At 45.0% G+C, this 27,772-nt stretch overlaps 3 protein-coding genes across 32 annotated transcripts; all 3 read left to right on the forward strand.

The window, feature by feature from the left end:
* The first annotated feature begins 759 nt into the window (after positions 1-759).
* SPRR4 (small proline rich protein 4) lies at positions 760-5,605 on the forward strand. Its single transcript, XM_036453080.2, has 2 exons — positions 760-885; positions 4,924-5,605. The coding sequence occupies exons 1-2, from the start codon at positions 798-800 to the stop codon at positions 5,172-5,174; spliced, it is 339 nt and encodes a 112-aa protein (XP_036308973.1). The 5' UTR covers positions 760-797; the 3' UTR covers positions 5,175-5,605.
* Positions 5,606-11,735: 6,130 nt separating this feature from the next.
* LOC118727296 (cornifin-B-like) lies at positions 11,736-27,527 on the forward strand. Of its 30 annotated transcripts, none has more exons than XM_045586765.1 (6): positions 11,764-11,946; positions 13,024-13,198; positions 13,271-13,390; positions 13,487-13,583; positions 14,931-14,932; positions 27,247-27,527. In XM_045586765.1, exons 2-4 carry the CDS (start codon positions 13,043-13,045, stop codon positions 13,571-13,573), a joined length of 363 nt encoding a protein of 120 aa, XP_045442721.1. In that variant the 5' UTR covers positions 11,764-11,946; positions 13,024-13,042; the 3' UTR covers positions 13,574-13,583; positions 14,931-14,932; positions 27,247-27,527. The 30 variants fall into 30 exon arrangements, with proteins under 30 accessions (XP_036308950.1, XP_045442721.1, XP_045442723.1 ...); XM_045586767.1 differs by having other exon boundaries at positions 11,773-11,946; positions 13,271-13,342; XM_045586766.1 differs by having other exon boundaries at positions 11,774-11,946; positions 13,271-13,366.
* Positions 18,173-20,108, forward strand: LOC118727301 (small proline-rich protein 3). The gene is made up of 2 exons (XM_036453069.2): positions 18,173-18,316; positions 19,321-20,108. Exon 2 carries the CDS (start codon positions 19,340-19,342, stop codon positions 19,775-19,777), a length of 438 nt encoding a protein of 145 aa, XP_036308962.1. The 5' UTR covers positions 18,173-18,316; positions 19,321-19,339; the 3' UTR covers positions 19,778-20,108.
* Positions 27,528-27,772: the final 245 nt, after the last annotated feature.

Here is a 27,772-nt window from a genome sequence, read left to right on the forward strand (position 1 = left end):
CAGCACCATTTATTGAAGAGACTATCTTGACTCCATTGTATGCTCTTGCTTCCTTTGTGAAATATTAATTGAGCATAATGAGTTGTGTCTATTTCTGGGTTCTCTGTTCTATTCCATTGGTCTATATGTCTGCTTTTGTGCCAGTACCAGGCAGTTTTGAGAACCGTGGCCTTGTAATATAGCTTGATATCTGATATTGTGATCCCTCCAACTTTGTTTCACCCATTTGTTTTTTGCATTCATTTGTTCATATTAATTGAATGAATATAGTATATCTTTGGCTAGTATGGCTAGATAAATAATAAGCACATGAATATATATGATAAAGGTTTAATAGCTCCTACCATCATGGAACTTATATTTAATGCTAAAATAAATAAATAAATAGATAGATAGATAGATAGATATTTTATCATTTATATGTATACCAAGTAACTCAGAGCTCTCGTTTTTGTCTTTTTTTGTATCATTCTTGAAAATAGCATAATAAACATATTCCATATGTTTCCAGATGAAGCCATCAACAACCCTTTTCCCCTGCCCCCAATGCCCAGAGAAAAGGTGCTCTGGCAGGGATGTGTCTAAGTGGGGAGATAGATGATTCCTCCCATTGTCTCTGGCAGGGTCCCCTCCCAATGTCAGGTCTCTGTTGCCCCGTCACCCCATTGTGAGTATGTAGGGTGGGGCTGAGGTTTCTCAAGCTTTGATTCACCCTCAGAAATGAGTCTTGCCTGTTCCCTCCCTTCCCTGATGGAGTCACGGGAACACACCTGCTCTCAGGTGTCTGCTTCCTAGGGATGGACGATGCAGAGCCTGGCCTTCTGGTTTTAATACACCATGGCCCTCAGAAAATGAGAGAGCAGGTGCAAGACTCAAGATGGCCAGGTGACAATCCTGAGGACAGACTGGGCGTTGGGGGTGTGAGCAGGGACTAGAGTCACCATTCCATACCTGCAGGAGTTGTTTACATGTGGTGATTGACTCCAGGAGTACCAAGAAGTCTTCCCTTTTTCGTCCTTCTTTTAAAGAACAGTCCACTCTGTCTGGAAATCAGTCATGGCAGATTTAAAAGACTTGACTTGGTTCTATGGAAGAAACAAATAGCTTTCTTCATAGAGTATTGTGAAAACTGTATATGGAGGTGTTTTATGAGGTTTAATGACTAATAAAAATGCACCTGTGCCTGACAGTGTGAGGACCAGGGATCCGTTTGGGTGTCTTAGAGCAGGGAGGGAAGACAAACTTGATAGGAAAGAGAGCACCTGAGTGCCAGGGAAGAGGGCATGAGGGAGACTTGTATAAGAGATGGGAACCACTAGAACCAACGCCTTAATTTTGTCATTAACTTAACCTCTGCTATGAAGCAGTCCAGTGGTTCAGTCACTTCAGCTAACTGAAAATAGCTGTGAAGTCAGGAGACCAATGAGCCAACCCTGGCTTTGACATTAGTCTCTCTGTGACGTTGAGCAGAGCATATCTCCATTCCAACTCTCAGTTTCCCCCTCTATAAAATGGGGATCATGTAGCCAACAGGAAAGCTGAGTGCCAGCTTTGAAAAGTTGAATGTGTTGGATGCAGACCAACTTGATGTTGTCTTAGATATTTATGACCTAGAGGACACTGCCTCTTCGAGGCCAGCCATGTTTAGGTCTCTATCCCAGCCACCCCTGGAGTAACCTCTGAGATGATAGTTGTGTTATAAGCCAATTTGTATCACTAGCTCGAATTCTTAAAATTAAACAGGGGTTGTTTACTGATCAAGTAAGAGGCCAATGAGCAGATTGGGAAGAATAAAGACTCGAGTGTATTCCAGAGAAGCTATGAGATGACTGAGATATGAGGGAATGGCACCATTTATTCACTCATACCCAGCACACCTCCACTCATGCATTCTAGAGGCCAGGCACGTGAAAATGCCTTGATTTATGTCCACATCAGATCTGTCTTGCTGCATGTTTTCCTTTTGGAGATTCTGAGTGAGGATGAACATAATAGTGTGGGAGCATGGAAGTGAGGGGCACAGGCAGAGAGGGTGTTCATTTCCAAGATGGAATAGAGATCCTGGAATCTGGAGCCATTCTTAAAGTTGATAGGCCTGGGAGGAGGTAAAAGAGGAGGCATGGCCTGGAAGGGGAATTAAGGCTTAACCTCAAAGGTTTAACTGGCCCTGAAAAATGAGCAATATCCGGTCTGTATATGACAGAAAGCTCAGGCAAGATCATTAGTCTTGGTCCCCATCCAGTGACAGTCTCTTGTCCACCAAGGAGATGCTAGCCACTGTGATACTGTGGAAACAATCTTGGAGCAAAGGTTCCCCACTCAACTCTGCCCATTGGTTGAGCAGTCAGTTAACTTTCCTGGGTCTACTTTTTTAAACTGTAAAATCTAATTTAAGCTACCTAACAGAACTGCTATGAAAATTTGGAAATGGTTTAAAAATTACTTTCTATCATTTCTCAGGCAGCCTTACGCTTTGCTCAACAATAATGGAAAAGAGCACATTGGTCTTTAGTCGGCAGGATCCTGAGGCTCTGGGCAGTGGTCCAAAGGGGATCAGCCTTCTAGAGCACAGGGAGTAGGAGGTCAACTGGAGGATCAGAGCTCTTTTTTCCCATCTGAATATGGTTGCCAGATTTAGCAGGTAAAAATACAATCTGCCCTGTTACAGGTGATAAACAACAAGTGCTTTTGTCATATATTTCATGCAATATTTGGGATATACTTATACTAAAATCAAAATCTGTTGTTTATCTAAAATTGAACTTGCGTACTCTGTATTTTATCTGGCAGCCCTAACCCAAAGGTCAAACTCTATCCCACCTTCTTTGACCACCATTGATACCCATCAGTCCCTGATTCCAGTCGGGGACACAGCACCACGATGTTTAAGCATAGGGGCACCACTCACATTCTTCTGCTTGTGCTCAGTGAGAAGATGAATAGAAGCTTATGCAAAAGGTCCTTGCTAGATTGGGAAGCCCACAACATTGTGCAGTGGGGCAGGGCTGGGGGACTTCTCCCTCTATAATGTTTAAAACTATAGATCTTCCCATCTGAGTTCAAATCCCACCTCTGCTGCTTACTACTTAAGGGATCCTTCCCAGCCTCACTTTTCTCACCTGTAAAATGGGAACAATGACATTTGCCTTAGAGGGGCAATAAAGACAAATTGAAGCAACAGCTTGAGGGTTGATCTCAGCACAAGGCACCAGGGAGTGCTCAATGAATGGCAGCAAGGATGATGTTCATATTTTAGTAAAAGGTGCCCCAAGGCACTCCTCTTTCTCCTTCTTTCTTGATGTTTCTTACAAACCCTCACATTTGTTCTATTTTCAAAAGATCTTGAGTCACTGAGTTTGAGCAAAGGCCTTACGTGGGTGACGTCAGCTCTGGAAGACGGGGACCCACAATGCTAAAATATCTGGTGGGTGTTTTCCGTCAAAACAGTCTAGTCTAGTAAAGCAAGTCCCTAGAGGAAGTGCAGGTGGGAGAAGTGGGTGAGGAATTGCCTGGGAGGTGGTGATCAGGGCCACGCCAAGTGCCTGGGGCAGCTTGGGGGCCTTTATAAGGTTGCCAGGAGTGGCTGGCCATGAACTTCACTCAGCCTTCTCTCCTAGGGTCCAGCTTGCGGCTCCGGTAAGTGGGAATGCATTTATCCTCCTGGGATCTTCGGGGTCCTTTCCTCCTTCTTGAACTATTGGGAGCCGTTAGGCCACTCTCCTCTTCTTTCTCAGGTAGTCAGAGAAGCGGCCTGAGCCTTGTGACAGTTAAGGAAATGTCACTCTAATTATTGCTTAGGAAATTCAGTCTCCATTCTCCATTCTATTATATTCTGATGCTAGGTGCGGCTAATTTTCTGATTCTGGGTTTTAACTCCCTGGCAAGAGGATTTTTCCCATTGAGGGGATATATTTAGGGCTGTAGCATTTTTGTGCCAGTTCTGGTTTGTCTTCAAAGCTTTCTCCTGCTCTTTTGGCACTATCAAGCTTTGCTTTTGGTTTTACAGAAATCATATTTTATATATCATATTTTATACTATGAGCTCCCTTGTCTCACTATCATGTTTGCCTGCTGGGATCTATATTTCCCATTTCTCACTGATCTCAAATTCAGAAGATGAGGATTGCTGCCTACAGAGAAAACCAAAGATGCATGTCAACACCACGAAGGCCTCAGAGGCCTTTCTGGTCAGCATCTTCCAGATAAAGGCATGGGGTCCAGGTTGCCCAGAGATGTGCCTGGCCAGTGAGGAGCCAATGCTTTTTCCTCTGAACCAGCTGCCTCTTGGTGAAATATCTTCCTTTTAAGTCTCTTATCTATTTGGCCTTAAATAACCAAGTTTTCCTTGAAGGGCTAGAACCACAATCCCACAGCCAAGTTAAGTGGGGAGTCAGGGATGGAGCTGCGATTAGAACTCTGTCCTCTGAGTACTTGGAACAGGGTTTGTCCAGTCCATCATGTACACACATTTCCCTCTGAGACCAAGACTGCCTTTTCTTTCTGCCCATCTATCTTGCCCACATTCATTGCCCACTACCCAAGGCAACCAGCTGACATTACCAACCCATCAGCTAAGAGTTCATGCCTTGATCTTACAAAATGTCTAGGCTACCTTCTGATCATCAGTTGAGCACCCGAACATATTTTCTGGTAAGACTTAGGAATATACTATGTATTCCATTAAGTCAAGAACCCATGGAGAGATGAAGGAAGATAAGATATCAAAACAACATAGAAGAGAAAGAAAAGGAAAGAGGAGGATGGCAACAATGGGTGCATGCGAATAAATCCACTAACCAATTTGAGGCTGTTAATCACTTATCACATTCTTGGCTGGTGGATAAAACACTCTTCTCCATGTCAGAAGGGAGAAGAGATAGGGGGAGTGCTTCTCATGGTACCCCGTGCCCGGGTTTCTTTCAGGTTCACCTGTTCCTGCAGCAATGTCTTCCCAGCAGCAGCAACAGCAGCAGCTGCCCCAGAAGACCCAGCAACACCAGGTGAAACAGCCCTGTCAGCCACCGCCTGTCAAATGTCAAGAAACATGTGCTCCCCAAACCAAGGATCCATGTGCTCCACAGGCCAAGAAGCAATGCTCGCCTAAGGGCACGGCCACCCCTGCCCAGCAGAAGTGCCCCATGGCCCAGCAAGTCCCCCAGTGTAAACAGAAGTAAGGATCAACTGGAATACCACCTGCTTGACATCTAGGCTACCAGATGGGGCCCTCTTTCTTCCAGCTCCTCCCCCGGGTTCCAGGATTTCCCCTTCTCTCCCACTTCCTCCTACCCTGGGTCAAATGAAGCAACTGTTGGAAGTTCTTCCCACTGAGATCTTCACACACCTCACCTTGCCTCCAAGTTTTCTACCTATCACCCTGATACGCTCTCAGGTGGATATGAGAAGGCCTCTTTCTCTCCAACCTCCGGCTTGACCACAGCCATGGTACATCCATGGGCCAAAGCAAAGAGTGTATCTGGGCTTCTTCCAAGCTTCCAACCTGATTAGTGTGGATACCAGAGGCCAATGCACAGCTTCGGCCTCCTTTTCCTTCCCAGCTCTCCTTCCCCTAGTTTTTTTCTTATTTCCTCCCCTAATAAAACTGTGTTTCATGTCATTATCTGTTTCCTGATCTTTCATTTATTCAGAGGGGATATTTGGGGGAAGTGAATGTGTGAGCAGACTCATGCCTAGACATGCATCCTAATGGGCAGAGTTGCTCTCCAATGACTAATGACAGGAAGGTCAGATCTTGATGCAGCTCAGGTACAGAGAGAAAGCCCAGAGACTAGCTGACAAGAGTCTGGGACACTTGCCCTGACTGGGTAGCTTAGTTTGGTTAGAGCATCATCCCAATATGACATATATGTGTGATATCATGTGATATTTGTCTTTCTCAGACTGGCTTATTTTGCTTAGCATAATAATGTGATAAGGGGGTAATTTAAAAAATATATATATAAAGAATTCATACAACTCAACAAAAAGAAGACAATTCAATAAAAAATGGGCAAAGGACCTGAATAGACACTTCACCAAAGAGGACATACAAGTGGCCGATAGACATGAAAAAATGCTCAATGTCACTAATCATCAGAGACATGCAAATTAAAATCTCAGTGAGATATCACTTCACACCTACCGGAATGGTTATCATCAATAAATCAACAAACAAGTGCTGGTGAGCATGTGGAGATAAGGGAACCCTAGTACATTGCTGGTTGGAATGAAGACTGGTGCAGCCACTATGCAAAACAGTATAAACTTTTCTCAAAAAATTAAAAATGGAACTGCTGTTTGATCCAGCAATCCCACTTCTGAGAATATATTCTAAGAATCCTGAAACATCAATCAGAAAGAATATATGTTCACAGCAGCATTATTTACAACTAAAAGCCCAGTGCACGAATTCGTGCATGGGTCCCTCTGGGTGGCCTGCAGGGATCAGGCTGAAACCGCAGTCCAATGCTGCCTGCAGCTCCTACCTGCTGCTCCTGCTCATCCTGGCCCCACTGTGCCTGCTGATGGCTTGTGCCCAATCAGTCCCAATCAGGAGAGGCTGGTGCTGCTGTAGCAGCGGCCAGCCATGAGCCCCAAGTCTGGCGCCCTCCCAAAGGGAATGGCCTGCAGGATGGGGCTGAAACCAGCTCTTAGACATCCCCCGAGGGATCCTGGATTGCAAGAGGGCACAGGCCAGGCTAAGGGACCCCACCAGTGCATGATCAGGCCCAGGAAGGACCACAGGAGGGTTCCAGGGCATGTCGAGCCCATCTCTCTCAGTCCCTATGGGCCCGGATCCCAGGAGCAAGCTAACCTACAAATTGGAGCATTTGCTCTCTGATGGTCAGTGCATGTCATAGCAACTGATCAACCAGTTGACTGTCTGCCCCCTGGTGATCAGTGTACATCATAGTGAGTGGTTGAGCAGCCTAAGCATATCATTAGCATATTTTGCTTTGATTGGTTGTTTGGTTAAGATCTGAAAACAGCCCAAGTGCCCATCAGCAGGTAAGTAGATAAAAAAGGGCTGCAATACTTTTATACAATGCAGCTATAGTTTTAACCAGCATCTCAAGTGATTCTTATGCTTAGGTCAGTCGGAGAAAAGCTCGTCACCAATGGGTATTGGGTCTCAGAAACTCACCAATTGCTTCCTATTTCTCTGCCAGACTTCAAGCTTAACATTTGGTTGTCACTCAGCAACATGTGTTAGACAAATGACTGACTACTTCACAAACCAAGGAAATGAGTTTTTAATAATTCATGCATTTCTGATCCTAAAGAGATGAAATGCACTGACATCTTGTATCCATCGAGTATGCTCTAATCACTGTAGTAGTTACTTCACATATGTAAACCCATTGAATAATGACCTGGAAGCCAATATTATCATTTCTAATGTATGGGCAAGATAAACTGAGATGCATAAAGGCCTTGGAGTTATAGTACTGAATTTGCATCTTGAACATGACACCTATTTGCCACATAAACTTGAGCAGGTGTCTTATTTGTGCTTCAACTTCCACATCTGGAGAGCTATTGGTGGTTGAAATGAAGACTGGTGCTTAATGATCTATTTCTAGCACTGCTCTTGTGACAATTAGCATCAAGTGTTCAGAACAAAGTCTAACACCTGTGGGTATCAATCAAATGGGAGCTATTGTTATTTAAAAACTTTTCCAATATCATACACACACTGCTAGGAAGGATCAGGGGCAGAATTTGAACCCAGGGCTTTATGTTTCCACACCTGTGATCTATAGAGGCCATGCTGTACTCTGGAGGTGCTAGCTCTCACAGGTGGATCAGGGGAGCTGGCACAGCTGAACAAACAAAGGCCAGACCAGCACCTACAAAGCGTAGTTACCTACAATAGGGTTCTGAACTCTCTGTGGGAAATGCTTAACTGTGTGCTTGCCACTGTGGCCTTCCAACAGCCCAAGAGGCAATGAATGATTGAGGGGGAGCACACCTATTATATAGCCTAAACCATCCCAAATTCCATTTCAAACTCAATATCCTCCACTAAAAAATAGTTGTCTACCTGTGTCTTTCAATCATTCATACCCAGGGAAACTTTATGTCTAATTGTTAATAGATAAGCAATTGATCACTTCAGCTGTGCGGGACCATCAGGACCCAGTCAATGTCTCTTCTGAGAATAGTCCCTCGGCCTATAGAATGGCCCATGCTTTACTAGGATTGAGAAGCAATGTGGCAGAGTTGCTCAGGGACTGTATCCTGGTTCATTCTATCTTTGTAACCTCTTGGGAGAGTTACTTAACATTTTTCTGACTCAGTTTCTTTATCTAGAGCATGTTCAGGCCATTGTATAATCACCAGAAACTTTAGCCACTCATATAATGGACTTTGCAGTCATTGCCACTATCCAATAACTCACGGTAAAATCTGACCAATATGTACTCCTAAAAGTTTAGTGGTAAAAGAGAAGGTAATTATAAAGCGCTCTTTTCTCTCTTTCTCTCTCTGTCTCTCTCTCTGTCACACTCTCTCTCTCTCCTCTGTCACTCTCTTTCTCATACACATACACACAGCTGAGCAACCCTGGGAGATGGCCTTCCCATTAGAGGCCATTGCTTCCCCCTCCCTTTTTTTATTTTATTTTATTTTTTTTATTTTTTAATGTGGGGAGTTTGTAGGACTGGATTCACCAGCTTGGCCAACCCTGATAGTGAATCAAAGCTTATCAGAAGAGGAGAACAGACTTAACACCAGCCACTGAGTGCATGTCAGACAAACAAATGGAGGTCAAGGGAAAGTTCCAAAGTCAGAGCCGGAGCCAGAGCAGTGTGGAGTGGAGAGAAGGAAGCCCTGGTGGGGACAGGAGAGCTTGGCCAGTGCGGGTACTGGGTGACTGGAAAACTTTTATCCAGAGCCAAGGCCAAAGAGGGTACAGGGGACCCAGCTTCAGAGCAGGTTCTGATCCTCAGGGCTGAGACAGCTGGGTGGGGACAGCAGAGGAGCAGAAAGCAGCTTCTTTGGGGCTGAGAATTACGCCAGGCTTTTCCGGCTGCTCCTCTGATAACAGATAAGCAGTTGACCATTTCACCTTATAACCCAGGTGTGTGGACAGTTCCTCCTCCTCATTCCTCTCCACTGTCACACTTACATATTTGGGGATCACCTGCTGGCTGCCCAGCTGAGTCACCTCTTGTTAACTGCAGTCATGGGCCAGCCTCCCACTGTGTCCCCACAATCATTGGTCCACATCCATCCGTACACATGGTGCCCAGTGGGCAGTAGCTGCACAGTGAACTTGTGATTACAGAATGACTGACTGACTGAATGAATAATTGAACAAATAAATTAATGAATGAGGCTCCTGGGGGGCTGTTGGGTGGAGAGAGGGCCTGGCTCATGTCCAGAGAGGAGCTAATGTGAGGGGAGAGGCTTGGAGCTCTGTGTGGCCATGGTGCTGGTGGAAGCCTAGAGAGAGGCGGGTTGTGAAACCAATGGACAGTGAAGCAGATGTCTGAGGAAAGCAGTGGAAGGGCTGTCCTTGTCTGAGACCCCTTTTCTCAGCTCATCCCTGAAGATGAGACTTTCCAGCCGTCTCTGGGCCTCTCTTTACAAATAATGTCATTCATTAATTTATTCATTCAATCATTCATTCAGTCAGTCAGTCATTCTGTAATCACAAGCTCACTGTGCAGCTACTGCCCACCGGGCACCATGTGTACGGATGGACGTGGACCAATGGTTGTGGGGACACAGTGGGAGGCTGGCCCACCACTGCAGTTAACAAGAGGTGACTCAGCTGGGCAGCCAGCAGGTGCTCCCCAAATATGTAAGTGTGACAGTGGAGAGGAATGAGGAGGAGGAACTGTCCACACACCTGGGTTATAAGGTGATTTGGATTTTCCTAAGACCACACCTAGTAATACATTGTGTTTTGAAGGCAGCTCTGAACTTCCATTTTAGTTTGTGTTGATCAAAGGAAATTGCTGGTGTAAGGTCTCAAGGAATCCCCATTCTTATGGCCTCAGAAAAGAGATCATGGCAAAAAATCTTCTGGACTTGCCCCGAGTGAAGGGAAGTTGCACCTGGGCAGGTGCTCAGAGGCTGCTCACCTTCTGCCACCCTCAGTGTCACTGTGGTCAGGGCACCCGGCCCCTGTCACTATGCCACCCTGGGACCTCCTACAGAGTGAAAGCAACTCTGATTCAAAACAGGCATTTTAGCCCTTTTGTTCCTCTCAGACCCTCACCCATGAGTGGGGAGGAACTTCATTAGTACCTTATTTCCATCTCTGTTCATTCATGTCCCCTCCCAGTTTTAGCAGAGCTAGAAATGCCTTCTATTTATCCCCACAGTCACTTCAAACATTAAGCAGATTTATGACTACTTAAGCGCATTCGTCCTGGCAACGATTAAGGGCTTACCCAAATTCTGGAAGCCTCTTTATGTCTTTTCACATTGCCACACACGCAGACTTTCCCAGGACTCTGAGTGGGCCCAGGTCCAACCCAGAAGTCTGGGCTCCCCCTGACCTCCTTCAATCATGTTCCTGCTTCATTCCCTCTGTAGGCATGAGGAGGGGTTAAGGCAAAGGAGAACAGAGGATTTCTGTGTAGAAGTCTTTTTCTCATGGGGTTTGTTGTTTGGATTTGGAGGAGTTACTTCACTTCCTGTGGCCTCTAACTCTCCATCACCAGGTGAGGAGTGTAGCCTAAGGATCCCTGAAATCCATTACACCAGAGGCTGTGTCTCTCACCCCAGGGAGTTCCCGATCTGATGAGGAAAAGTGGTCTTTCTATAGCGAACTCCTAGAATGAGCCAGGACTGATGTGTACTCAGGATTCTGAATGAATGAATATTTATTGAATTACTATCGTTTTGAGCAGGCACAATTCCTACACTCAGAAAGCCCCCAGGAGATACGGAGCCAGAGGGAGGCGAGGGAAGCATTGCAGCCGGCAAGAGCTCCAGGAATTGAGGCTGGAGTTGAAAGGGAGCAAGAGTTGAGGGGAGGGTATTCATCACTGAGGGCTCCATGGATGGGCTTGGGGTGCAGGCAGTTAGGAAGTGCTTCCAGATTTTCAGGTGGGGGATAGGGGTGATGTATAGTTGGGTAAGGAAGGAGGAAAGGGCCATGGCCAGAAGACTGGGTGGAGTAGAGGGGAAGTTATCCCAGAAGATGATTAGCCCTTGAAAATCTCTTAAATAGGAAAGAGGTGAAGGTGTGGTTGGTGAAAGCAAAGCAGGTTTACCCAGGTTAGCAACCAGTCCGGGACGGGTGGGGCTGGGGGAAATAATCATTAAGTAATTCTGAATGGGTGTGGCTCAGTGAAGTTAGGAAAAAGATGGGAGACAGGGATGTAATGGTCTTAAATCCTCCAGACAAGGGGTCTTCCCTTCAGTCAAGTCTATAATCTCTAGCATCCATCTACCTTTATAAGACAGGCAACTGGTGCCCACCTCCACTCCTCTGTTCCTCCACTCCCCTTCCCTTTTCCACTTGTTCATGTGCCCAAATGGATTCTATCCCACAGAACATGAGAAGCAACCATCTCAAGAAAAAAGAGAGCTGAAAGGTGGCAAGATCACAGAAGCACTCAGATATCCTTCCAGGGTTAACTTATAAAACTCCTCAGGAAACCTATGGCTCACCCCACACCAACACGAGTCCTATACTTGGGTACACGGGGGAGGGTGGCCTTGGGAACTAGGCCCAGGTGACATTGTTGGCAGGCAGCCAGTGCCAAAAATTACCAAGTGGGTGGTTTTCATCACAAAAGATGAGCCAACTGGTAATTGAGGGGAGTGGGGTGAATCATCGTTGACAAGTAAGGAATGAAAACATAGGGGCCTGGGATGATCCTATTTTCCAAAGGCAGGGCTCAGTCATCTTATAAAAAGCCAGCTGGCCATCGATTTTACACCAGATCAAAGGGACCAGGAAACCGAACCTGTTCTTCACTGTACCAGGTGAGTCTCTGATTGGAACCAATGTGAAATTCTTGGTTCTTTTTTCATTATTAGAAACTGGGCATAGGCAAATGTGTAAGAGGGCTGGTACAGGGTATTGAATAGCGAGTGAGGTATTTGTATTTGTATTTACTATTGGGGTATTTGTATTTTAAATTAAAGCATTAGCCCTTGAAAATCTAGTTTGAGTTTGAAGAGGACTTAATAGGTGGTTAAGTCAGTCATTTCAGTGGGCAGCTTTGAAACGGGGCTCAGGGTAGGGGACAGACCAGTGTGAGATTCCATCATAGTTAAAAGCAGGTTTACAACTAGAACTCAGGCCCAGAGACTCAGAAACACCACTGTCCTCTCTGTTCATGAAACTTATTATAACATTTTGATTCATATTATAGACCTCTACAGAGCCTTAATTATATTTAAGCACTTCGGGTAACACATACCCATAAGAAATTACTCAACAAACTCACAATCTAGTGGGGGGGGGTGGATAAGATAGATAGATAGATAGATAGATAGATAGATAGATAGATAGATAGTGACTGGTATGAGGAGGGGACAGGGAAGGGCTGTGGCAGTTGGGAAACTCCACTCATGAAGAACTCCAAGTGATGGCACATGATATGAGCTACAATGGAGTAGCATTTGGACAGCAAAGATGGGAAGGAAAGAATTTCAGAGAGGGCTGTGTAAGCAAAGGCCAAAGTCAGGTTGCAGGAGCTAGAATTCATATAGAGTCATCCTATGAGTGACAGTGCTGTGTAGTACTAGGAATGGGTAGATTTCAGTCATTTCTAAGATATCATTTTCCAAAAGACCCACTTGTCAGTAGGAGTGTGACAAATCCTGGGGAAGAAAGGGAGCTGAGGAAGGAATTCCACCGAAATGGAACCAACAAACTGCCTTTAAGCTCCTCCCCCCGAGAAGGTCCTGACATTGCCAAAGCATATTTTACTCTCAAATGTAAGAGGGCAGCCAGGGGAGAGATGAGGCTCACTCTTGTAAAATTAATCCTACTTGGCATTGAATTTGACTTGTTCTCTAACTAATCCCTTTTTAAACCAACTATTCTGTCTCTAGGTCCAGCCTCCTTTGAACCATGAGTTCCCACCAGCAGAAGCAGCCCTGCACTACACCTTCCCAGCTCCAGCAGCAGCAGGTGAAACAGCCCTGCCAGCCTCCACCCCAGGAACCATGTGTCTCCAAAACCAAGGAGCCATGCCACACCAAGGTTCCTGAGCCATGCCACACCAAGGTGCCTGAGCCATGCCATACCAAGGTGCCTGAGCCATGCCATACCAAGGTGCCTGAGCCATGCCATACCAAGGTGCCTGAGCCATGCCACACCAAGGTGCCTGAGCCGTGCCACACCAAGGTGCCTGAGCCCTGCCACACCAAGGTGCCTGAGCCCTGCCACACCAAGGTGCCTGAGCCATGCCATACCAAGGTGCCTGAGCCATGCCATACCAAGGTGCCTGAGCCATGCCATACCAAGGTGCCTGAGCCATGCCACACCAAGGTGCCTGAGCCGTGCCACACCAAGGTGCCTGAGCCCTGCCACACCAAGGTGCCTGAGCCATGCCACACCAAGGTTACTCCAGCACCAGTTCAGCAGACCAAGCAGAAGTAATGTGGTCCATGTCCTTGAAGAACCAACCGCTGAATGCTGAATCCCCTCTCCCATTCTGTTTATTTGTCCCACTTGCCATTAGCATGCTGTCATAATCCCCCCCCTCTTTGTACCCTCCAGAAGGATGTCCCTCACACTCAGTTTGGAGGGCTCCTGAGCCCAGGGCTCATCTGAAGAGTGATTTTTTTTGGAGGGAGGAGAAATCAAGTGACTCTTCCCTGCTCTGCCCCCATTAAATCGTTTGTAACAATATAGCTGGCTACGTGTGTCATTGGCTTACTCAGCTTTTTACACTGGCCTCCCAACATGAAGTCAGAACTGTACACAGTAGGGCTGGTGAGGAGGGGTGTCAGAAGGTGCCTGATGTAAGCACTGAGAACATGCAGATGTGTGTGTGTGGCTGTTGTATTCACCAGATGTTCCTGTGCTGCCAATGGGAGAGCGGTAAAGGCCACCCAGAGTCTATTTGGGCAGCCTCAGCCAGAGTAGGGCTTTCTTTTTGTCCCTGAGTGCATCATATCTGAATATAGATGGTGACAAGCCCTCTCTGCCTCTCAATCCTTGTTGCCAAATAGCCTTCATTTTGTTCACTTTATTCTATTATTTATTATTATTATTGTTATTATTATTCCAAAGAAATAGTGCTTGCATGTATTCCAACATGATTATCTGTTCTCCACTCATCCTCCCTTCCTCATACCACAACTCATGGAAGGCAAGCACTTAAACACTCACTCTCAGGCACACACACACACACACACACCCCTACCCATACTCTCATGACAGAGAAACACATTCAGGTAGACTCCTATACACACACACACACACACACACACACACACACACACTACACAGCACACAAATGCCCCAAATCACACAACACACACATATGCATGCTGATTATCTTTCACTGAATGCCCAATATGAAGACCTCAGAGCTGCAGGAGAGTGGACTCCACAGTGCCTGCTCTCTCTCTCTCTCTCTCTCTCTCTCTCTCTCTCTCTCTCTCCCCCCCCCCACCCACACACAGATATAGGTACCTCACAGAGTAGAACATAAAAGCAAACGAATCATAGGAAAAAAAAAAAGAAAATAAGCATTTAGGAAGGTTTCAGAGGTTAATACAGATAAGACAAAAAGTCACCATAAAGTTGAGGGAGACCAGGTCATTAAGATGTAAAATGAAAGGCTTAAAGAGCATCTGTCACAGCTCATTCATGTTCCAAATCAACAAACGGATATCCAGGGGTCAACATTAGTGCCTGCATGATGGACAGCCCTCGGGTAGGTTTGGGAAGAAGTACAGATTTGGAGATGATAAGAGAAAAGGTGTTCAACAGAGCTCTGCAGGTTCAGGAGTCATTATCAGACTGGCAGGAGAGGACAACATCATCTGGGTTTGTGAGGTTTGCACATGTTCAGGTGACTTCAAATTATTATACATTGACATGATGGAAAATGTCACTAATATCTACAGGAACAGTCAACCTTAAATGGGCTGACCACAGTCGAAGACACTGACTGGTGATACGCAGTTGGAAGGGTATAAAATCAAGGAACCATCATAGGAAGAGTTGAGCAAAATGAATCAAAATCCTTAAACATTTGCATACCCTCTGTATTCCACTGGAAAATATGCATTGATGAGCACAAAGATTTATTTATAAGGAGAATTATTTCAACAATGTATTATAATAACAAAAAAAGGGAAATAAAAGGATGGAAGGAAAACAAAATAAGTTCCCCCAAAGAGAAAATTAATTGAACAAGTTATTGTGTATCTATGTCATGGAATATACTAAGGTCATAAAGTAATATTTAGTCATATGGAAAAATGTGCAGACAATGTCAAGGTCATTTAAAATATAATGGCATGTAACACATAATTACATAGTTTTACCTTTGTTAAAATGTATGTCTCCATGCATATCTTTTGAAATCTGCCAGTATAAATAGAGCAAAATATCAACAGTGGCTATGTTAGGCTGGACAGTAAAAGGAATTGTTTATTTTATTCTTTGAACACCCCTATATTTTAATCATTTTCAATACCATAAATTGAAAATGTTTTTATTGTTGACACTTGTTTTAAATTTTAAAAAAATTAAAGAACTCCAAGATGTTGATAAAGTAGAGGAAACATTTATTCCAGAAACTTCATGAGTCCTATAGCAAGTTTCTATGCCAGCAACCCCAAAGGATGGGGAGAGGATCACATCTTTTAAAAAATGATATCTCATATAAACCCCAATACAATCCTAAACCTTTTTTGTGAAAAATCCCCAGAACACCACTCCCTCCACCACACTCACAACCAAGGATTCTAGTCTTGCCCATTGCCTTGAACCTGTGACCTCAAGGTTACTTGGCAGAGGTAGAGTTCTCTGACCGGTCTGAGCTCCTCCTCTTCCCTTGCTCCTTCCTCTCCATCTGTAGAATGCCATTCACCCAGCTAACAGGAGAAGGTAGGATACTGTGTCTGTGTGAGGAATTTGAGGTACAAACTACACACAGGAGATAAACTGCATGTTTCTGGCTTGGATGCAGATGTCACCTGTGCAGATAAAGACATGTACATTTGGGTCTCTGCATGGGAAGGTCTTGGTTTCCTCTGTCCCAGCAGCATCTTGAGTCTCCATGTATGTGAAAGAAAACAGAAGACAGTATCTGGTTTAGATGAGAACTGTTCAGGAAGGGAGTTTCTATTGGGCTGCAGGCGGTTGCTATGCTGGAACCTAGGCTCAAGAAAAAAAGAAAAGAAAAAAAGAATCCAAGGAATTATGTGGGAACAGTCTACACAATCATGATAAAAAAGCAAGGCCCAGAGACTTTTAAAGTTACCCAATATTGTCCACATTCAGGTCTCAAGCAAGGCCTAGCCCACCGATATGGGGAAAGCAGCAGCTTCTGAATGCCAGCAAAGGGGCCAGGAAAGGTCAACGTCCCTCTGGAAGCAGGACTCTCCATCAGAAGTGATGGAACTCACACTCTGCAGTGGGGGTCAGTCTCCTTAGTGCATGCACACTGGTGAACAAACCAAGCTTCTCTGAAGGGCAGAAAGAGCCTTAACACCCAGACACTGAGTATGTTGTCCAAACAAACAGGAACAACAGGATTGGGTAAAATTAGAAGTCCTAGAGGCTGAAGCCAGAGAGGCTTTTATAAGAGTGAACAAGATATCAGGACAGGGCAGGAGAAATCCCACTCAGGAAAGAAAAATAGAAAATGAGAAAGGCATTTCTTCTAGAACCAAAGTCCAGAATCAAGATAGGACACAAGAAAGACCCAGATTCATACAGAGGAGTAGGTACTTCAGGACATAAAAATCCCAGGTGAAACAGCAGAGCCTGATCAAGCTCCTTCTGTCAGAGGTTCCTGAGACCCAACCCCAGAGGAGAGCTAATGTGATACCAGGAAGTGGAGTTTAGGTATCATGGTGGCACTGGCACTATCCCAGAGGTAGGTGACTAGTCCAACACTAGCAGAGAGAAGATGGGTGGGAAAGGAAGCAGGGAAGAGGACGATGAGCCCTCACCTTCTTCTCAGGTTATATCATGAGACCTGTCATAAGAAAGTGAGTCATTTTCAAGTAGTTGCTTTATGATTATCAAAGCAATTTATAGACATCTCTCTAAAACAATGACTTTTCCTTCCTTCCTCCCTCCCTCCCTTCCTTCCTTCCTTCCTTCCTTCCTTCCTTCCTTCCTTCCTTCCATGAAACTACACATCCATCAGGGAAAATGACAATTTTCCATTGACTTAGCATCCATCAGACTAGTGTGAGGATAAATAGACCTTTGGATAACTGATGGAAGGACCTCATAGTATTGGCTCTGCCTGAAGGTTCAAGTTCATGGTAAGTAACATAGGAGTAAAGAAGTGGGAAGGGAGGTGCCATCTACATACTTGAGTTTTAAGGATGTTTGGATTTCTCCAGGGGCACACCTAGCAAAAGATTTCATGTTGAGGTCAACTCTGGGTTAGTGACCTCTGTTTCATCTTACCATGATCTGAGAACATGACTGGTGTATGAGAAAAGATAACCCATGAGAGGCAAGGTCTTCAGAACTGTGCATCATGTTGAACAGACCCAGTTCATCCTGGCTCTCCATCCCCAATGACATCTACTGTCCTTGGTCAACATGGCGTCGTAAGGAACTCTCTCTTACAATTCACTTCTAAAGCAGGATTTTTAGCCTTTCCTTTCCTCCAAAGGGCTGGATCTGCTAAGAAATGGAACAGCATATTGTTCACTTATTGTCCCTTACTGAATAGTCACTTACGTGAAGATCAGGTGATTCACCTACTACTCTTCAGAGCCTCCCAGAAGAACCAGTAGTACCTATTATTCATCTCCACATCCGCTTAGAAAATTAAACAGAATTAATCTGAGCTAAAGACTAGGTTTCTGTCCAGGAAACACACTTGTTCCTGGTCCCAGAATCCACAACTTCCCCCTGACATAACTCATCACAGCCCAGGAATCCTGTTATCCATACCAACCTCATCACAAAGGGTAGACAGTGGGACCAAGCCCAGGGTAAAAACTTTGTCAAAGAGTAAGTGCCCAAAAATGTTAAGCCAGAGATTTTCATCACAAAAGCTGGAATAAAGGTAGAGAAGTCCAAAAACAGGTCTACTTCCTTAAGGCAAGGCTCATACTCTGTATAAAAATACTAGCTGGCCAGAGACTCCCCACCAGACCCAAGAGGCCAGACAGCTTGAACTTTTCTCTGCACCAGGTGAGTCTCTCTACTTGTAATTTCTTAATATGTGCCCAATTGCATTTTATTTGTTTGGAGTCTGTTTGTCATGCTAAAAAAATATTTACTTCAAATGCAATGGTAATTTGTGTTTAAGGTGATATTCAGGTCTGTGGACTTCCCACTCAGATTGTTAACTATGAAACTTGGGATTTAAAAAAGGGGAATGGTTTCTGTAATGACGATTTGTTCAGTTACAGGATAGAGACTAAACCATGCTCAGGTTACTTTTAGTGACTTTTAATACTTCAAATCATTACTGAGTATTTGAAATATTGTGACACTGATGATTTGGATATTCAAATGATAGGATTTCTTTACTCCATGAACTTATTATCCATCAAAGAATGTAGAACATGGGCATAATTTACAAACATACTTCAAGAAAAGTAATTAACAGAGAGGACAAAGCAGGTATTTTGCTGTGGCAAATGAGGAAGGTGACTTGGATTTGGCAAAGAGTGTCTGGGAGGATGGGTGAGCATGTGTGAAAATAGAAACAGGATGGAAAGCCTTCCATAAAGTATGCACAGAGGGGACAATGTGGACAGAGAGTCAGAGTTGGAATCATGTGGCTCAGGGCAGGTTGGTGTGCAGTTTTCTTAGGAGAGTTATATGGTGGACTTGAGAGGGTAGAGCTTAGACTTTTGACTTTATCATCTTCCCAAATTATTAAAATTCTGGGGACTCAATCAATCCTGGGAGCCAATGTTGTGTTATGCTTCCAATGTAGATTTTCAGAATCACCAGGATGAAAGGAAGGATAGGCCTGGAGTCCACGCATATGGAGCAGAATAAAGCACCTTTAAGCTTCTCTCCTTGAAAGGGCATAGGGATCAACAAAGTTTCCATTCATTCAGGAGAGAGAGAAAGAGAAGAGAGGCTCTCACATCTGAAGGGACATGCTAGCAGATACATTGAGTGTTAAATTTGTTCTTTTTCCTTGTTTTACCAAATCACTGGGTCAACTTTTCTGTCTCTAGGTCCAGCCTCCTTTGAACCATGAGTTCCTACCAGCAGAAGCAGCCCTCCAACCCACCTCCCCAGCTTCAACAGCAGCAGGTGAAACAGCCCTCCCAGCCTCCACCTCAAGAAACATTTGTTCCTATAACCAAGGAGCCATTCCCCACCAAGGTTCCACAACCTGGCCCCACCAAGGTTCCAGAGCCACACTACCCCCAGCATCCTCAACCTGGCCCAACCAAGGTTCCAGAGCCACACTACCCCCAGCATCCTCAACCAGGCCAAACCAAAGTTCCAGAGCCATACTACCCTCAGCATCCTCAACCAGGCAACCCTGTGTTTCCTGAGAAGGGTCACACCAAGCTTCCTGAGCAAGTCCACCCTAAAGTCCCTCAGCCTGGCCAGCAGAAGAACCCTGAGCCAGTTCCTTCAAAGGTTATCCCTGGCCCAGCCCACCAGAAGACCAAGCAGAAGTAATGTGGACCACGGTCGTGCCCTTGAGGAGTTGATCGCCAGATGCTGAATACCTTCTTTCCTTCTGCTTCTGTGTCTTGATTATCTGTAGACCTTGTAATCAGTATGTTCTCACCACCAGTCAGACTCTTTCTCTAATTTGCATCCTAAAAAAAATATTTGCTATGAGACTTTTCCTTGCACACTCTGAAGAGTCCTCTGAGCCTCTGGATTATGCAGAAGGCCTGAGTGGCTCTGCTGGTCCTAAGTTGCTCAGGGCTCATCTGAAAAGTCAGTCTGGATGAAGAACGATGCCTGTTTCCTGATCTGTGCATATTAAAGCATTTTAATCCCACTCTTGGCTGCTTGTCTTAGTGAGTAAATCTGCCCCTTCTTGTTCCATCATGAGTAGGACCTGCAATTAGAGAGGAGTTGGTGTAGACATCATCTACCTGTCCTGTTACTCTGTGTTTCCATGAGTGTGTGTGTGTGTGTGTGTGTGTGTGTGTGTGTGTGTGTGTGATTACATTTAAGGGGCATCTCAAGAATGACAATGGCTATTGTGTAATGGAATCCAAAGCCTGTCATTTTGGGCATTCACACCTGGAGCAGGGCTCTCCTCTGGCACTGGAATGAGTCATGCCTCAGTCCCACGGTGCCTGCTCCAAGCCAACTCTGATCCTGAGGACTCTTCCCCCAAGTCTCCTGCTTATTCCCCAAAACATCACTGCTACATACTTGAACAATTATTCTGGTATTCTTCATTCATTTTACCTTCCAGACATCCAACACATACAGACACACACTCGCAAAGAGGTACATTTATTTAGCCCCACACACCTCATTATCCATACAGCTTGGTCCTCATTAGCTCAGACAATGTTATCTTTTGCTGGGTACCCATCATGTGCAGGGAGGCCTGATACTATCTATACCAGGAAGAAGGAGGGGAAGATACAGTGTCTTCCCCTCAGAGAATTTGTAGGCTTCTCTGGGAGATACAATATTCAGGTCCTCATATAAACCTACATACAACCGCATCGCCCACTTCAGATAGTGTTTCTCCCAAAATAAACCACGGACAGCTACTTATCAAGAGATTAGAAAAAGGAGCTGAGTTTGAAGAAGAGATTACAGGGAAGAGTATGTGATCCAAGTGAGGTGGATAACTAGCCATGAACTGATGGAAAGCAGGTCATTAAGCTGTAAAATGTCAGGAGAGTTAAATAGCACCTAGTACAGCCCCTGAATTTCCAGATGAAGAAACTAATATCCAGAAAGGAAAATAAGACTGAGGCCAACCAGAAATTGTTTCTGAATCACACCCAGAACCCAGTTCTCTAAATATCTAGACCCTCACTTTCTCCTGCAGCCACTTTTTTTAAAGATATGTTTTATTAATTTTTTACAGAGAGGAAGAGAGTGACAGAGTTAGAAACATCGATATGAGAGAATCATTGATCAGCTGCCTCTTGCATACCCCCTACTGGGGATGTGCCCGCAACCAAAGTACATACATGCCCTTGACTGGAATCTAACCTGGGACCTTTCAGTCCGCAGGCCTATGCTCTATCCACTGAGCCAAACCAGTTTCGGCTCCAATAGATTTTCAGGCCTTTGTTGAGTGGGTTATGGATTTTAGGGAGATTTTTTCCCAAAACCAGTAAAGCCAACATAAAATTTCAGAATGGCTGCAGTGGTCACTGGGAAGAGAAGCCCATTTCTTGACAAAGTTGATGGTTCATAACACCAAGCAGGTGTGAGGCGGGTGACAGATAGTATCTGAGTGACGTGAGGCACAAGTACTCCAAACAGAGTTGGCAAGAACTCAGAGACCTTTGGAAACTGTAAGACAGAAACTGTCCAACAAGTTTTTACAAGGTGGTGAGTAGTTGTCACCCTGGCAGAAGGGAATGACGTGTCTTGGGTCTGCCTCGTATGCACATTTGAAGTAGCTTCATATTACTTCTGATTTCAATACTGGAAGAGTCTAGAGATAACTACAGACCACTCACAGCTAAATAGGCTGATTATTCATGGAGAAATGAACTCTGTAATATACAGATTTTATAAATATAGTTTAAATATCATAAAGAAGAATTTGGAAGGAAAGAATCAAAAGGTTTCAAGATCTACCTGACTCTTGAATGATCATTTTATTCCAGAATTTTATTTTTAGGAAATATTCACGCATGTACCCAATTATTTTATACATGAGGATATTTGTTTCAGCACTGTATCTAATATAAAAAAAGTTGATGACGCTTAAATGCATATCAATAGATAATGCAACAGCGAATAAGATGTCTATGCTGGGATTATACTACAGGCATTAAAAAGATTGTTGTAGAAAAATGATTAGTCTTATTGGGAAAAGTTCAGATTATATTATTACAAAAGCAGGTACTAAACAATATAAGCAAAAACATATTTTTAATAATGGGTCCTTGTGTCTGGGTTTACAGGAAAAAACCACATGCACCCACTTCAGTAGTAAAGCAAAAATATACCAACAATGAATAAAGCAAAATGTAACTATGGCTATTTCTGGCTGCTTGTATGTTAGTGTTCATTTTTTAAATAGTTCTGTTTTCCACATTATGCATTATACAATGTTATTTGATTTTTTTTAGAACTTTTAATTCTCATTAGAAAATACAAAAGTCAGTGAAGATGTTGCTAGAATAATTCTATGTTCTGCCAATCAAAAACATTCCCGAGGCTCTGCAATGGGTCCCAGGTCAGCAGCCCAAGGATGGGATGCCACATCCTGATTTGGGTAGCCCATATGTCTCATCTCTCCCCACAGCTCCATCCCAATTTTGATCTGGTGGGTACACTGGAGTTAACAATCCACTCACACTGACAGCCCAAGGACCTCGAATCCTGCCCCCAAACCAATAGCTGAAGCCACCAAGATTTAAATGAGGTTCCTCAACTTATCTATGCCAAGTATAAGAGCTGAGTCACACTAAGGTTCCAGGTTACTATGGGCCCATCCCAGCAAAAGATCAAGTAAAGCCATGTGGTCCACAGCCATGCCCTTGAGGAGCTGACCACAGGTTACTGAACATGTTCCCTTCTGTTTCTGTGTCTTAACTGTCTGTAAATTTATAGTCAGTATGTTTTCACCCTGAGTCACCATGCCTTTCTTAATTGCTTCTAAAAATTAGTGCCATGAAACCATCCTTACACTTGCTGTAGAGGTCCCATGCACCTCTAAATTAAGCAGGGGTCTTAGTGGTTTTGTTGGTCTCAGCTGCTCAGGGCTCAGCTGTGGAAGGAATCTGAATGGGAAGAAATGCCTGTTTCCTGCTCTCCCTCCATTAAATCACTTTTGTGTCCACTCCTGATTGTGTGTGTCATCGGGTGACTCTGCCCCGTTTGCTGCCATTCCATCATGACAGAACCTGTCATCAGAGAGGAGTTGGTGTAGACATCATCTATCTGTCCTGGTACTGTGTGTGTTTCCATGAGTATGTGATTACATTTAGGGGGTATCTCAACAATGACAATGGCTATTGTGTAATGGAACCCAGAGCCTGTCACTTTGGGCAGCCATGCCTAGAGCAGGACTCTCCTTGGGCACTGGATTGAGTCATGCCTCAGTCCCACTGTGCCTGCTTCAAGCCAACTCTGATCCTGAGGACTCTTCCCCCATTAACTCTCCCTGGATTATGCACTCAATAGTGCATTTTCTATAGGTATCCTGCACTGTAGCATCATAGATGACTTAGATCAGGAAGGGACTGGAGGATCTTGCATAAATCCCATTCGAGCTTCCATTGAAAGGGCCATGGGCAGTGTGTGGATACAAAGTAGGGCAGAGAGAATTTGTAGAGATGCCCAAAAGGTGTCTAGTACAGTTACTAGTAAGACTAAGAAAGATCAGGCTTTGGGAATTAAGAACATTAGCAGCATCCAGACAAAAGCATTAAAATGTCAGAGGCATTTGGGGAGATGCTAGTTGCAATCAGAAGCCATATGGCTTCCAGCAAATTCATTGGCTAATTCAGCACTGCTGGTGGAGAAATTGAGCTTCCATTTATAGTATAAAAAGGTGTGGTATTCAACTATTGACTGTACTTTAGACAGAAGGGCAGTAGGGTAAAGAGGAAATTCAGATGCTAGAAGGAAAAGGTGTTGTCTAGGGGAAAGCACACACAAGTCAGATAGGTGTATCAGGTCAAACCTAGAGAATATTAATGACAGTCCCTCCCCCTGCCCCTTGGCAACCAAAGATGTGGGTCCAGGAAAGACGTGAGGCAGGGCATGCTTGAAATTTCCTTTGCCGGGTCCTTAGATATAGAGTTTAGGGGAGGAGAGGCTTGTATGCAAGCCTAAAGCAGAGCTGAATTGATGCATTGATGCAAGAGGTCTTAATCTCAGGTCTGGTTGAGTGGTCGCAGTGCTCCAACCCAAAGTGAAATAGCTATTTCAACTCTAGAAGGGAAATAGGAGGGTGGGGATGGTAGTAGAAACAGCTGCCTCTTGCTGAACCCTTACTCCTATTCTCAGCTCATACAGTGTGGCTTGTGACTTTTATAAGAAACTGCCTAGTGCCCTTCCTTGTGACTTAGTTGGTTGAGCATTGCTCCATGCACCAGAAGGTCGCTGGTTCAATTTCTAATCAGGACGCATGCCCAGGATACAAGTTTTATTCCCAGTAGGGGGCATGCAGGAAGTAGCCAATGGATGCTTCTCTTCCTCTCCCTTTCTCTCTCGCTCTCAAATCAATAAAAATATTTTTTCTTTAAAAAAGAAAAGAAACTTTTTAGCTGTTCTCAAAGCAGCCTCCTGGTATCTCATAAAAGTAATGACATTCATTCATCCACCTATTCTATAATGTCAATCTATCAAGCACCTTGTGGGGATGAAGAACAGAATAATCACTAGGAGATGAGTGGGAAAAGCTCCTGGTGGTGGCTGGCTGGTCCTGGGCTCCAGTTCAGGGGAAGTGACACAGCAGCAGAGCCAGCAGATACTCCACAAAACATAGGTGGGCAGAGTAAAGAAAGGAGGGAGCACACAAACACCTGGGTTTGAAGAACAACTTGGATTTTCCAAATACTCCAGCTTGTTACAGATTGAGTATGAAAGGCAGCCTGGATAGGTCACCTCACTTTCATTTTATCTTAAGCAGAGGGGACTCTGATATAAAGGGTCCAGGAATCGCAGGCCCCATGTTCCTGGGTTGCTCCCAGGAAGGAGTCCTACTGGGAGGCAGCATCTTCAGGGTCCACTAGCATATTAGCCAGAACAAGTGGGTGGGTAAAAGGACCAGGTTTCTCTGGGGCTGCTGAACATGGCTATTTTCTCCAGGTTTTCACTGATCAGCATCCCCATCACTGATCGGGGTTCCCATACCCCTGTCTACTATTGACTCTGAGGGTCTCTCTTGGAGTGAAGGAATTTTAGGGCCAAACGAATCATTTGAGCCTCGCCTTTCCCCTCCCAGACCTGGGTACACTTAGGAATGGGTGAAGAGAATGATTTTTTTTTTCCACCTGGGAAAGTTCATGGGACCATGCTCTTGGCCTCCCAGCAGAACCAGGAACAACTGCTTATCTCCACATCCACTTCCAATACCAAGCAGTTCAATAAACCTGGACTGTGTCAGGGATTCAGGCCTCCATGAAACAGGCATCTGGCAGCCCTAGAACTTCTCTCTCTTCTTGCCTTTCAGCCCACACCACCCTCACTGTAAACATTCCACTTGGGTGGAAAGGACCCTCCTTGGGGACAAGGCCCAAGTGACATCATTGCCAGACAGCAAGTGCCAAAAAAATGTCAAGTAGGTGGTTTCATCATAAAGACTGAACCAACAGGTAGATGAGGGGACTGGCGTGAATCATGCTTGATAGGCAAAGGATGAAGACATAGCAGTCAAAAAAAAAAAAATCCCATTTCCTTGAGAAGGGTTTCCATCTATAAAAAGCCAGCTGGCTGGGGATAGTACATCAGACCCGAGAGACCACGCAGCCTGCTCTTCTCTGCACACCAGGTAGCTCTCCTTCCTCCGAACACTTACCATCTGCTCCAGGTATTTTCTTTTTATTGGAACCTCCTTGGCACTATTGAAGTTCTGTTGTCAGAGTTATAACCTCTAGGAATAGCTTTGTTGTAAATGCAATCAGAGTTTGCTCTTGAAGTGACTTAAGATGCTATCAAGGCTGCCCCATCAGCTCTTGAGGTGACAGAGAGGAGAGGGCTGGCTTGTGTGAGACCCTCCATTAGCAGGATAAACCCTGCTAACGTAGGGTTGGTTGGTAGAACTTGTAGTGACATACCTCTTTCTTTATTGATAACCTTAATGCAGATAATTTTATTCTTTCGCCAAAGTGTTTTATGAGAATGCATTATGTTGGTACTTTTGTCTGCTAAAAAGAACAATTTAGACAGCAGAGAATTTATTCCAAGAAACTACAACTTATACAGGAAAATAAGACATGGGCAATAGAAAGTCAAGGTAGAACATCACCTGCATAAAGCAATAAGGACAAGCAAAGTGCTGTGCAATTTGGGAAGGAGAAGGCTTGCTCTAGAAATGCCTTCTAAGGCATCAGATGAGGATCATAGGGGCCATCTGTGACCCATGATGTTCAGGTAGTACTTGAACGAGCAGACTGGAGGAAACACTTGAGGCAGAGTAGGGTGTGAGCGGGGCTAGAGGGGGATTAAGTGGGGTTCTGTAGGTGATAAATCATTCTGTTTTCAGAAATGTGTGGGTAGGATGAAGTTACTGGGTGGTTGTTTTTTCCCCCCAAAATCATATCACATTTCCATGTGACCCAATACTGTGCTGTCATATTTCTGCCAGGAGCCTGCGGCTGTGTTGCATTGCTAATTGGGTTTTAAGTGGTGCCAGGAAGAGAGCACTGGGAGAGGCCCTAAACAAAAGTGGAGCTGAACAAATTGCCTTTTGGTTCCCTCTGTTCAAAGGTTCAGAAATCGCCAGGGTGTTCTTAGTCGTAGATGGAGGAAGGGGAACATTTGCTTCTTAGGAGACCTGAACTGGCATTGAATGTGGCTCCTTCCCTAGTTATTCCCTGTGTAAACCATCTGTTCTGTCTCTAGGTCCAGCCTCTTGTGTACCATGAGTTCCCACCAGCAGAAGCAGCCCTGCACCACACACCCCCAGCTTCAGCAGCAGCAGGTGAAACAGCCCTGCCAGCCTCCACCCCAGGAACCATGTGTTCCTCAAACCAAGGAGCCGTGCCACACCAAGGTTCCTGAGCCATGCCACACCAAGGTGCCTGAGCCCTGCCACACCAAGGTGCCAGAGCCCTGCCACACCAAGGTTCCTGAGCCATGCCACACCAAGGTTCCTGAGCCCTGCCACACCAAGGTGCCTGAGCCATGCCACACCAAGGTGCCAGAGCCCTGCCACACCAAGGTGCCAGAGCCTTGTCCCTCAACCGTCATCCCAGCACCAACTCAGCAGACCAAGCAGAAGTAATGTGACCCATGCCCTTGAGGAACCAACCACCAAGTGCTGCATCCCCTCTCCCATTCTGCTTGAGTGCCACTTTCCTTGTAATTAGTATGCTGTCACCCCGAGTTACAGTCCTCCCTCAGTCGCCCCCTTAAACATATGTGCTATGAAACCTTCCTTCCCAAACACTCTGGGCCTCTGAGCTTCTGAATGAGGCTGAGGGTCTTGGTACCTTAGAACCTTAGTTTCAGCTGCCCAGGATTCATCTGAAGAGGGGCTTAAGGTGCAAACATGCGGATCAGCTCTGTTCTGCCCCCATTAAATGCACTTTCCATTTCACTCCTGACTGTGTGTGTGTGTGTCGTGATCTGACTCAATGTCTTTATTCCCTTCCCTTGTGAAATAGGACCTGTTCCCAGACAGGTTCGTGAGAAAGGGCAACTTTCAGAGTCTTTGGGTCCTGCTAGTAGGTGGGTGGTGGGTCTCCCCACCCCCACCCCACCGCTGACTTTTCTTGGGCTGGCATTGGGAGGTTGTGTAATGCCACCCAGAAGCTGTTCCTTGGGCAACCAAGGCTGGAGCAG

The sequence above is a fragment of the Pipistrellus kuhlii genome, unplaced genomic scaffold (assembly GCF_014108245.1).
Source record: "Pipistrellus kuhlii isolate mPipKuh1 unplaced genomic scaffold, mPipKuh1.p scaffold_m20_p_24, whole genome shotgun sequence".
Taxonomy (NCBI): Eukaryota; Metazoa; Chordata; class Mammalia; order Chiroptera; family Vespertilionidae; genus Pipistrellus; species Pipistrellus kuhlii.